Source organism: Callionymus lyra, chromosome 12 (assembly GCF_982586985.1).
Source record: "Callionymus lyra chromosome 12, fCalLyr1.hap1.1, whole genome shotgun sequence".
NCBI lineage: Eukaryota > Metazoa > Chordata > Actinopteri > Syngnathiformes > Callionymidae > Callionymus > Callionymus lyra.
The window spans coordinates 1,985,224-1,997,576 of record NC_141829.1 but is presented as its reverse complement, the minus strand read 5'-3'; the positions used below and the strand labels follow the sequence as shown (position 1 = coordinate 1,997,576).

Below are 12,353 nucleotides of genomic sequence, written 5' to 3'. Positions count from 1 at the left end.
TCCTTCAAATATGTTTAAACGTATATATTCTTCACCATCAAATGTTCCTTCAAATATGTTTAAACGTATATATTCTTCACCATCAAATGTTCCTTCAAATATGTTTAAACGTATATATTCTTCACCATCAAATGTTCCTTCAAATATGTTTAAACGTATATATTCTTCACCATCAAATGTTCCTTCAAATATGTTTAAACGTATATATTCTTCACCTTCAAATGTTCCTTCAAATATGTTTAAACGTATATATTCTTCACCTTCAAATGTTCCTTCAAATATGTTTAAACGTATATATTCTTCACCATCAAATGTTCCTTCAAATATGTTTAAACGTATATATTCTTCACCATCAAATGTGTGTGTTGTTTGAAGTCCTCTGAGCTTCATTGGGTGGAAGACTAAGGTTGACGTGTGTCTCAGGAGAGTGGTCCTCACAGAAGTCCACGTCACTCCAGCCACGTGTCCGGAGTGGGAGCCGTCCATGGGGATCACGACTCTCTAACAGACCGGACTCTTGGATGGTGGGTCGCGCCGGAGCAGAAGATCTGATCAAAGCTCGTCTGCTTGTGTGGCTTCACTGACACTTCACTGCTGCTGTTTGTTCACTAAACTCACTAAACCGGTTGATCTTTGCTGACTAATATAACTTAATAATAATAATAATAACAATAATCACTGCTTATGTTCACGAGTCTCATCGTCTGATCAAATGTTCTTAAGAGTCAAGAAGTTTGACCCCAAATAAAGTAGATTAACGTTGAGTAGAAGTGTGTGTGTGTGTGTATAGTGAAGTAACAAGTATATATGTGTAGTATTGTCCAGTACTTGACTCTGGTGTTGTGATAGTGTAGTAACAAGTATATATGTGTAGTATTGTCCAGTACTTGACTCTGGTGTTGTGATAGTGTAGTAACAAGTATATATGTGTATTATTGTCCAGTACTTGACTCTGGTGTTGTGATAGTGTAGTAACAAGTATATATGTGTAGTATTGTCCAGTACTTGACTCTGGTGTTGTGATAGTGTAGTAACAAGTATATGTGTGTAGTATTGTCCAGTACTTGACTCTGGTGTTGTGATAGTGAAGTAACAAGTATATATGTGTAGTATTGTCCAGTACTTGACTCTGGTGTTGTGATAGTGTAGTAACAAGTATATATGTGTAGTATTGTCCAGTACTTGACTCTGGTGTTGTGATAGTGAAGTAACAAGTATATATGTGTAGTATTGTCCAGTACATGACTCTGGTGTTGTGATAGTGAAGTAACAAGTATATATGTGTAGTATTGTCCAGTACTTGACTCTGGTGTTGTGATAGTGTAGTAACAACTACATATATGTAGTATTATCCAGTACTTGACTCTGGTGTTGTGATAGTGTAGTAACAAGTATATATGTGTCGTATTGTCCAGTACTTGACTCTGGTGTTGTGATAGTGTAGTAACAAGTATATATGTGTAGTATTGTCCAGTACTTGACTCTGGTGTTGTGATAGTGAAGTAACAAGTATATATGTGTAGTATTGTCCAGTACTTGACTCTGGTGTTGTGATAGTGAAGTAACAAGTATATATGTGTAGTATTGTCCAGTACTTGACTCTGGTGTTGTGAAAGTGTAGTAACAAGTATATATGTGTAGTATTGTCCAGTACTTGACTCTGGTGTTGTGATAGTGTAGTAACAAGTATACATGTGTAGTATTGTCCAGTACATGACTCTGGTGTTGTGATAGTGAAGTAACAAGTATATATGTGTAGTATTGTCCAGTACTTGACTCTGGTGTTGTGATAGTGTAGTAACAAGTATATATGTGTAGTATTGTCCAGTACTTGACTCTGGTGTTGTGATAGTGTAGTAACAAGTATATATGTGTAGTATTGTCCAGTACTTGACTCTGGTGTTGTGATAGTGTAGTAACAAGTATATATGTGTAGTATTGTCCAGTACTTGACTCTGGTGTTGTGATAGTGTATTAACAAGTATATATGTGTAGTATTGTCCAGTACTTGACTCTGCTGTTGTGATAGTGTAGTAACAAGTATATATGTGTAGTATTGTCCAGTACTTGACTCTGGTGTTTTGATAGTGTAGTAACAAGTATATATGTGTAGTATTGTCCAGTACTTGACTCTGGTGTTGTAGTATTTACAGACCACATGACTCTTGAAGTCGTAACTACTTTCATTTGTTTTCAAACCAAAATATGTCCAAACATCAGCTTTAAAAGCTGCTGGACTCACTGTATCCTCTCGTCCTCAGTCATCATTCCTACTTAAGCTGTGGAGGACGTAACGTAAATGAAAAATATAATCATTTTATTTTACACACTTTATTGGTATATTTATGTAAAAGAAACTACAGTATAATGAAAATAGAAAATGTTAATACGTATCATACAAAAACGTGTTATCTAATCTTATCTTATCTTATCTTATCTGATCTTATCTTATCTCATCTTATCGTATCTTATCTCATCTTATCGTATCTTATCTCATCTTATCGTATCTTATCTCATCTTATCTCATCTTATCGTATCTTATCTCATCTTATCTCATCTTATCTCATCTTATCGTATCTTATCTCATCTTATCTCATCTTATCTTATCTCATCTAATGTTCACGACGTTCTAACGTTGAAAAATTTATAAAGATTCAAATTACGGTGAAGAATAAAAAGTAGAAAATTAATTTGAATGAACCAGTAAAGTTTGTTAATGAAAAAAATATCTTTTTCTTCAGTTTTACTCTCTTGATCGACTTATTTCGATAGTATATATAACATATATAACATTTAAAACATATACAACATATATATATACGACTGTTGAGATTAAAATATCAAAAAAGTGAGATTGAAATATTCTCTTTTCATTCTTCACATCTTCTGACGTCTTTATATCACGAAAAGATCCTTTTCTACCAGCGCGAGCCTTGAGCTTGACAACCGTGCTCTAGAGGATACAGTGAGCTGTTTCCTCTGGTGACAGTGATGTTCTCTGTCAGAGTCAAACCTCAGGCGACACCACGACCCGACATCCAGTCCAGAGTCGGCTGGTCGTCTTCAGGGATTTGTTTTCTATTGTCCAGCGTCGGCTCTAAACCGGACACGTCGTCCATCACTGACGTACCAACTCTCTCTGTTTCTGATCCTCAGGGACCTGAAGATGGTGGGCGTGACGATGGTGGGATCACAGAAGAAGGTGGTGAGCAGCCTCACGTCCCTGGACTCTCACCCTAAGAACGGGCCGGTACCAGTTTAGATGTCAGCGGAGGAAGCGTCGGCGCCGTCAGTCACTCAGAGACGCCGAGGATCGAAGGGTTTTCCTGCGACGTCGGATCTTCTCGATGCCTTACGAACACGAGCGCAGAAGATGTTTGGAAAGATCTGCTCAGAGACTCGTCGTGGGGTAGAAACCCGAGACGCACTGCAGCACTTACGGTGCCACACGAGTCCGGATCTCTGGTCCGGACCGTGGAGCGAGATGATGAAGATTCAACGACATCATCGTCATCGTCGTCGACAGAATCTTTCTTTTTCTATAAAGACCTGAAGATGTTTAACCTCTAGATCCACTTCAGAGCAATAATGATGCAACGTGTGAAGCAGGTCAGGATCGTAACACACACACACACACTTCACACACACACACACACACACACACAGATTTATTTCAACTCTTATTGTCCAATTTGATTTCTTTACACGAAGAACCTCAGGACGGATCCTTTGATTTCCTTTTGTTCACACACACACACACACACACACACACACACACACACACACACACACACACACACACACACACACACACACACACACACACACACACACACACACACACACACACACACACACACACACACACACACACACACACACCTATGCAAAGACATCCACAACACACATACACACCTACACGCCTATGCAAAGACACACACAACACACATACAAACCTACACACTCACACACCTAGACACAAACACACTCACACACCAAAACAAACACACGCCTACACAAAGACTCACAAACACACACACACACTGAATGAATGAACAGATGTCGGGAATTCAACTACACACCCGTTCTGACGTTGTGTTGAAACTAATTGTGACTTTATAACCTTAGAAAGTTTTTGACTCGACGTCTTCCTGTGATACACGAGAGTCCTCGACTGATGTGCCTATGGCTACGTTCTAAACTCCGCAAACGTTCTTTATTTAAACGCGAGAAGAAAAAAAACTTGGAATTTCTCATTTTGGTTCAGAACTAGTTGAACTAGTTTTTCCAGATCAAAAGTCGAGCGAATGTTTTCGTTTCCATCTTTTCTTTTATGCTTTTCTTGGCGTCAACAAAACAAGAGTCGTCCACGAGACGTGGAACAAAGATGTGGAAGAAAACAAGTGCCTTCAGAACAGATGTGTGTGTGAAGAAGAGCATCAGCTCCTCTGATTCTGAGACCTTCATGAAAAGAAAGAAGCACCAGCAGCGTCAGTTGATCTGTCGTCACCAAATCTCTAATCTCCTCAGTTTCACTTTCAGCAATAAAGTTCTTCAAGAGTTGAGTTCGAGATGTTGTGGATCAGAAGTTCTGACCAAACGTCTCCGTCTATGCAACGACGTGTTTCCTTGTTGTCGATCCAAGAGTCAAGATGTTCTTCAACGTCACGTCTTTCACTTTGACGGAAATTCCAAGTTTTTTTCCGACGTTATCTCCGAACCTCATGGTTTCATCTTTGTTCCTATTTCAAACACGAGTTTCTGGTCACATCCCGAGTCTTCCTCCGAGACCAGAACCAGTCGGTTCTGCAGGTTCTTCCTCCGAGACCAGGACGAGTCGGTTCTGCAGGTTCTTCCTCCGAGACCAGAACCAGTCGGTTCTGCAGGTTCTTCCTCCGAGACCAGGACCAGTCGGTTCTGCAGGTTCTTCCTCAGAGACCAGGACCAGTCGGTTCTGCAGGTTCTTCCTCACAAAACCAGGACGAGTCGGTTCTGCAGGTTCTTCCTCACGAGACCAGGACCAGTCGGTTCTGCAGGTTCTTCCTCACGAGACCAGGACCAGTCGGTTCTGCAGGTTCTTCCTCACGAGACCAGGACCAGTCGGTTCTGCAGGTTCTTCCTCACGAGACCAGGACGAGTCGGTTCTGCAGGTTCTTCCTCCGAGACCAGGACCAGTCGGTTCTGCAGGTTCTTCCTCCGAGACCAGGACCAGTCGGTTCTGCAGGTTCTTCCTCCGAGACCAGGACCAGTCGGTTCTGCAGGTTCTTCCTCCGAGACCAGGACCAGTCGGTTCTGCAGGTTCTTCCTCCGAGACCAGGACCAGTCGGTTCTGCAGGTTCTTCCTCAGAGACCAGGACCAGTCGGTTCTGCAGGTTCTTCCTCACAAAACCAGGACGAGTCGGTTCTGCAGGTTCTTCCTCACGAGACCAGGACCAGTCGGTTCTGCAGGTTCTTCCTCACGAGACCAGGACCAGTCGGTTCTGCAGGTTCTTCCTCCGAGACCAGGACCAGTCGGTTCTGCAGGTTCTTCCTCACTAGACCAGGACGAGTCGGTTCTGCAGGTTCTTCCTCACGAGACCAGGACGAGTCGGTTCTGCAGGTTCTTCCTCCGAGACCAGGACGAGTCGGTTCTGCAGGTTCTTCCTCACGAGACCAGGACGAGTCGGTTCTGCTGGTTCTTCCTCCGAGACCAGGACGAGTCGGTTCTGCAGGTTCTTCCTCACAAGACCAGGACGAGTCGGTTCTGCGGGTTCTTCCTCAGAGACCAGGTCGAGTCGGTGCTGCAGGTTCTTCCTCAGAGACCAGGTCGAGTCGGTGCTGCAGGTTCTTCCTCAGAGACCAGGACGAGTCGGTTCTGCAGGTTCTTCCTCACAAGACCAGGACGTGTCGGTTCTGCAGGTTCTTCCTCAGAGACCAGGACGAGTCGGTTCTGCAGGTTCTTCCTCACGAGACCAGGACGAGTCGGTTCTGCAGGTTCTTCCTCAGAGACCAGGACGAGTCGGTTCTGCAGGTTCTTCCTCAGAGACCAGGACGAGTCGGTTCTGCAGGTTCTTCCTCAGAGACCAGGACCAGTCGGTGCTGCAGGTTCTTCCTCAGAGACCAGGACGAGTCGAGCTGCAGGTTCTTCCTCAGAGACCAGGTCGAGTCGGTTCTGCAGGTTCTTCCTCAGAGACCAGGACGAGTCGGTTCTGCAGGTTCTTCCTCAGAGACCAGGACGAGTCGGTTCTGCAGGTTCTTCCTCAGAGACCAGGACCAGTCGGTTCTGCAGGTTCTTCCTCACAAGACCAGGACGAGTCGGTTCTGCAGGTTCTTCCTCCGAGACCAGGACCAGTCGGTTCTGCAGGTTCTTCCTCCGAGACCAGGACGAGTCGGTTCTGCAGGTTCTTCCTCACGAGACCAGGACGAGTTGGTTCTGCAGGTTCTTCCTCAGAGACCAGGACGAGTCGGTTCTGCAGGTTCTTCCTCACAAGACCAGGACCAGTCGGTTCTGCAGGTTCTTCCTCAGAGACCAGGTCGAGTCGGTGCTGCAGGTTCTTCCTCAGAGACCAGGACCAGTCGGTTCTGCAGGTTCTTCCTCAGAGACCAGGACCAGTCAGTTCTGCAGGTTCTTTCTCACGAGACCAGGACGAGTCGGTTCTGCAGGTTCTTCCTCACGAGACCAGGACCAGTCGGTTCTGCAGGTTCTTCCTCACGAGACCAGGACCAGTCGGTTCTGCAGGTTCTTCCTCAGAGACCAGGACCAGTCGGTTCTGCAGGTTCTTCCTCACGAGACCAGGACCAGTCGGTTCTGCAGGATCTTCCTGACGAGACCAGGTCGAGTCGGTTCTGCAGGTTCTTCCTCACGAGACCAGGACGAGTCGGTTCTGCAGGTTCTTCCTCAGAGACCAGGTCGAGTCGGTTCTGCAGGTTCTTCCTCAGAGACCAGGTCGAGTCGGTTCTGCAGGTTCTTCCTCAGAGACCAGGACGAGTCGGTTCTGCAGGTTCTTCCTCACAAGACCAGGACGAGTCGGTTCTGCAGGTTCTTCCTCAGAGACCAGGTCGAGTCGGTTCTGCAGGTTCTTCCTCAGAGACCAGGTCGAGTCGGTTCTGCAGGTTCTTCCTCAGAGACCAGGACGAGTCGGTTCTGCAGGTTCTTCCTCACAAGACCAGGACGAGTCGGTTCTGCAGGTTCTTCCTCAGAGACCAGGACGAGTCGGTTCTGCAGGTTCTTCCTCAGAGACCAGTACGAGTCGGTTCTGCAGGTTCTCACGAGTTTCACCCAAACATGAAGCACTTTCTCCTCAGACTCGTTGATTATTGTCGTCACGCTGAAGCTGCTTCGAGGTCAACGACGTGTAAATACTTCCATCTGTACATGACGTCCATCTTTGTACAAATTTTCTATGTATAAAAGAATAAAAAAAACCTTTTAAGTAAAAAAAAACATGTATTATAGTTTATTTTGAACGATGTTTGTTTTCTACAGTCATTGTTGTGACTTTATTATTTATTTGTTAACATCGAAGTCAATGTTGTTTTAACTTTATAAACTCCTGCAATATTGTTTGTTCTGACCCGAGTGTCGTGTGTCGACTAATGTACCATGATTTGTAGTGGAAACATTTATATTTTTATAATAAATATTGGCAAATATTTTCCGAACGATGGAGGAAAATAGAAATCTGTGTTTTTATTGATCATCTTGACATGTTCGTCTGCTTTGATTCCAATAAAACCTTTAAATATTATTCATATTTTAAACTATTTTCTTTTGGTGTTTTGAGATTTTAGACGATTTGTAGATTCAAAATTATCTTTTAAATTCAGATGAAAAGGTATTTCAGTTAAAAGTTCAAAATAATGTTAAGATCTAGTGATTTTTCTTATTAAAACATGTTTGTTTTATTTAAAACATTCTCTTCACTATTATATATATAATTTATGTTTTTTCTATTTTTTATTTTATTCAATGCCAGCTCTTTGCATTTTATATTTGTAAGTAAGTAAGTAAGTAATATTTATTTATATAGCGCTTTTCGAGACCAGGGTCACAAAGCGCTTAAACAATCAAAACAATATTCAAAAAAGTACATACTTTAAAGATCAAGATAATACTGAGAACAACACAGGAGTTCGAGAAATTCAAGGAAAAGCCTGAACAAATAGAAACGTCTTAAGATGTTTCTTAAAGGAGTCAGTAGATCATCAAACACAGATGTTTCTTGAAGGAGTCAGTAGATCATCAAACACACATGTTTCTTGAAGGAGTCAGTAGATCATCAAACACAGATGTTTCTTGAAGGAGTCAGTAGATCATCAAACACAGATGTTTCTTGAAGGAGTCAGTAGATCATCAAACACAGATGTTTCTTGAAGGAGTCAGTAGATCATCAAACACAGATGTTTCTTGAAGGAGTCAGTAGATCATCAAACACATATGTTTCTTGAAGGAGTCAGTAGATCATCAAACACAGATGTTTCTTGAAGGAGTCAGTAGATCATCAAACACAGATGTTTCTTGAAGGAGTCAGTAGATCATCAAACACAGATGTTTCTTGAAGGAGTCAGTAGATCATCAAACACAGATGTTTCTTGAAGGAGTCAGTAGATCATCAAACACAGATGTTTCTTGAAGAAGTCAGTAGATCATCAAACACAGATGTTTCTTGAAGGAGTCAGTAGATCATCAAACACAGATGTTTCTTGAAGGAGTCAGTAGATCATCAAACACACATGTTTCTTGAAGGAGTCAGTAGATCATCAAACACAGATGTTTCTTGAAGGAGTCAGTAGATCATCAAACACAGATGTTTCTTGAAGGAGTCAGTAGATCATCAAACACAGATGTTTCTTGAAGGAGTCAGTAGATCATCAAACACACATGTTTCTTGAAGGAGTCAGTAGATCATCAAACACAGATGTTTCTTGAAGGAGTCAGTAGATCATCAAGCGCAAAGAGAGAGAAGATCGTTCCAAAGCTTAGGAGCAACAGCCTGAAAAGATTTCTCTCCTCTGGTCCTGAGCCGTGTGCGTGGAACCATAAGTAGATTCTGATCCACAGACCTCAGAGCCCGAGCTGGGGTGTAAGGCTGGATCAGATCAGTGATGTAAGGAGGAGCCTGACCATGAATAGATCTGAAAGTAAGAACCAGAATTTTAAAGTTGATCCTGAAAGAAACTGGAAGCCAGTGAAGAGTTTGAAGGAGAAATGTGAGTTCTTCTACTAGAGCGGCTCAGAATTCTGGCTGCAGAGTTTAGTATGAACTGCAGGCGAGACAATCCTTCTTGTTAAGACATGAAAACAAACTGTTACAATAGTCCAGACGAGAAGAAACAAACACATGGATTATAAGATCCAGATCATGTTCCGACAACATTTTCCTAAATTTAGAGATTTTTCTCAGTTGAAGGAAACAGTTTCTGGTCAGTTTTCTTCAGTGTTGAACAAGAGACATGACTTTATCAAATACAACACCCAGGTTTCTCAGGCTCAGTTTGACAGACTGACCTAAGTCACTCAAGTACTGACTCAACCCTGGAACCTTATCATCAACAATCACCAGAGTTTCAGTTTTGTCCACATTTAGCTGTAAAGTGTTTTCACTCATTGTTTGATTTCTAGCAAACAATTGACTAAGTTCAGCCTCTGGGGCTCAGTTGGGTCAAAAGAGCAGTAGAGCTGGATGTCATCAGCAAAAATGTGATAAGAAACATCTGGAAATCTCTGAATGATTTTACCGAGGGGAATCAAGTACAGCAAAAACAATAAAGGACCCAGAACAGAACCTTGAGGGACTCCACACAACAGATCTGCCGATTCAGACCTCATTTGATTGGCAGATACACTAAAACTGCGCCCAGAAAGGTAAGATGAGAACCATTCTAACACAGACCCAGACAGTCTTCATCCCTCAGTCTTCTCAGCAGGATCTGGTGATCAACTGTGTCAAAGGCTGAGGACAGATCCAAGAGAACCAGAACAGTGAATTTACCAGAGTCAGCCGACATCATGATGTCACTGGACACTTTCAGTAAAGCTGTCTCCGTAGAGTGATGTTTACTGAAGCCAGACTGAAACTTCTCATGGATGTCGCTCTGATCCAGGAACAAAGACAGCTGCTCGGACACCACCTTCTCCAAGATCTTGGACAAGAAAGGGAGCTTAGAAATAGGCCTGAAATTACTGAGGTCAGATGGGTCTAAGCCTGGTTTTTTGAGCAGAGGCTCCACAATGGTTTAAATGCATTAAAAACCCCTGTGGAAAGGGAGAGGTTCACCATATTGGTAACTCAGGGGCCAATTACATCAAATACTTTGATAAAAAGCCTACAAGGAAGGACGTCATCTGAGCAAGAGGATGGTTTCATCTTGTTCACTAGTGCTGAAATATCACCCAAAGATACAGCAGTGAAGGATGACCAAGAGGAGGAGATGGGCTCAGAGACAGTAGGGGTTCCAAACAAAGGGGGAGAGATTTTCTCTTTGATCAATTTAATTTTGTCAATGAAAAATCTCAACAATGCATTGCTGTCAGCTTCACAGAAGACAGGCGTGATTTGAGGAGCAGGAGACACGAGAGAATTAATCGTGTCAAACAAAACTTTGGGGTTTTTCCTATTTGCTGCTCCCAGTTTTTCTGATGTAATCAGATCTAGCAGTTTCTACCATGGACTTCCAGAGACGCTCAGTCTTTCGACAAAGTCTCTTGGCTTAGGTTCAGGGATGAAGTCCAGGTTGAACAAGAGAATGATCACTCAGATGGACATCATGTACAGATACATTAGAAATGTTCAGGCCAAGAGTAAAAACTAAGTCTAAAATGTGGCCTTTTTGATGAGTGGGTTCAGAAACATGTTGCTCAAAATTAAAGGCTTCAGTTAAAGTGAAAAGTTCTTTAGCAGAACAAGATGTGACGTCATCAACATGAAGATTAAAGTCTCCAAGAATAAGAACAGATTCCATCTGAATAATGGAAGATAAGAAGTCACTAAAGTCTTTCAAGAACATCGCCGCAGGACCAGGCGGACGGTAGATTGACACACAATAGAAAGGTCTTGTAGAACCAAGATCATCTGAGACTCAAAAGAAGTGAATTCCTGTGTCTGAATCACTTTGCAAGAACAACTCTCCCTAAAAACTGTAGCAAGACCTCCTCCACGACCAGAGAGGCGAGGCTTCCCCAGGACAGCGCTCCCTACTGGACAGAGTTGGTTCAGATGAATAAACTCTTCCTCTCTCTGCCAAGTCTCAGAAAGACATAATAAATCCAAATGAACTCTTGTGAAAAGATCATTAAGAATAAAGGATTTATTAGTAATGGAGCGAACATTAAGAAGTCCTACATTCAGCACCGATGACGTCACTGACGACGTCACTGACAGCAGAGCGGGATCTTTTGAAGCGAACAGCGGTCACGTGACTGACAGCTGTCACTCACGTTCAACTCCGTAGTAAAAGCCGAATTAAAGAGAGGAAATGAAAAAATCTTACCACCTTTCATTGAGGTCTGGACAGACGGCAGCGCTGATGTGTCGTCATGCTCTTCAGCGAGAGGAATGTCGATCAAACATCGATGACGTTCGATGACGTTCGATGACGTCAGAGTTGTTCCGAGCGACTGCACTTCTCATCCTGACCTGAACTCCAGACCGACTCCATCGCTTGTGGAAATCGTACCCGAGAGATCAAACGATATTCCAGAGTCGAGTCGATGAGAAGCGAAGCCGGAAACACATTCACCGGACATATATTTATATATTTATATATATATTTATATATATATATGTAATATTTGTACATTTTTTGAACAGATTTTTCCAAATAAGGATCAAATAAAGTGAGAATAATTGTTAATTGTCTTCCATGAAAAGCGTTTTTTTTTTTAGTAAATATTAAAGCAAAGATTAAAGTAAAGAATTACGTAAAGATTTAAGACAAGATCGAAGTGTAGATCAAAGTAAAAATCTAAGTAAAGATTTAAGTAAAGATTGAAGTAAAGATCGTAGTAAAGATTTAAGTAAAGATCGAAGTAAAGATTTGAGTAAAGATTGAAGTAAAGATTGAAGTAAAGATTGAAGTAAAGATCGTAGTAAAGATTGAAGTAAAGATCGAAGTAAAGATTGAAGTAAAGATTGAAGTAAAGATTAAAGTAAAGATCGAAGTAAAAATCGAAGTAAAGATTTAAGTAAAGATTTAAGTAAAGATTGAAGTAAAGATCGAAGTAAAGATCGTAGTAAAGATTGAAGTAAAGATTAAAGTAAAAATTGAAGTAAAGATTGAAGTAAAGATCGAAGTAAAGATTGAAGTAAAGATCGAAGTATAGATTGAAGTAAAGATCTAAGTAAAGATTGAAGTAAAGATTGAAGTAAAGATTG

At 41.9% G+C, this 12,353-nt stretch overlaps 2 protein-coding genes across 3 annotated transcripts in view; both read left to right on the top strand.

The window, feature by feature from the left end:
* Positions 1–4,520, top strand: part of epha3 (eph receptor A3) — a 105,739-nt gene extending 101,219 nt beyond the window's left edge. The window contains exons 17-18 of one of the 2 annotated variants that reach the window (XM_087803626.1): positions 424–524; positions 3,157–3,261. In XM_087803626.1, the coding sequence (XP_087659752.1) occupies positions 424–505 (82 nt within the window). In that variant the 3' untranslated portion in view covers positions 506–524; positions 3,157–3,261. Of the gene's footprint in view, positions 1–423; positions 525–3,156 lie in introns of both variants that reach the window. The other variant, XM_087803625.1, reaches the window with a different exon arrangement.
* Positions 4,521–4,724: 204 nt separating this feature from the next.
* LOC148067979 (uncharacterized) lies at positions 4,725–7,727 on the top strand. Its single transcript, XM_087804540.1, has 2 exons — positions 4,725–6,306; positions 6,456–7,727. Exons 1-2 carry the CDS (start codon positions 4,725–4,727, stop codon positions 7,388–7,390), a joined length of 2,517 nt encoding a protein of 838 aa, XP_087660666.1. The 3' UTR covers positions 7,391–7,727.
* Positions 7,728–12,353: the final 4,626 nt, after the last annotated feature.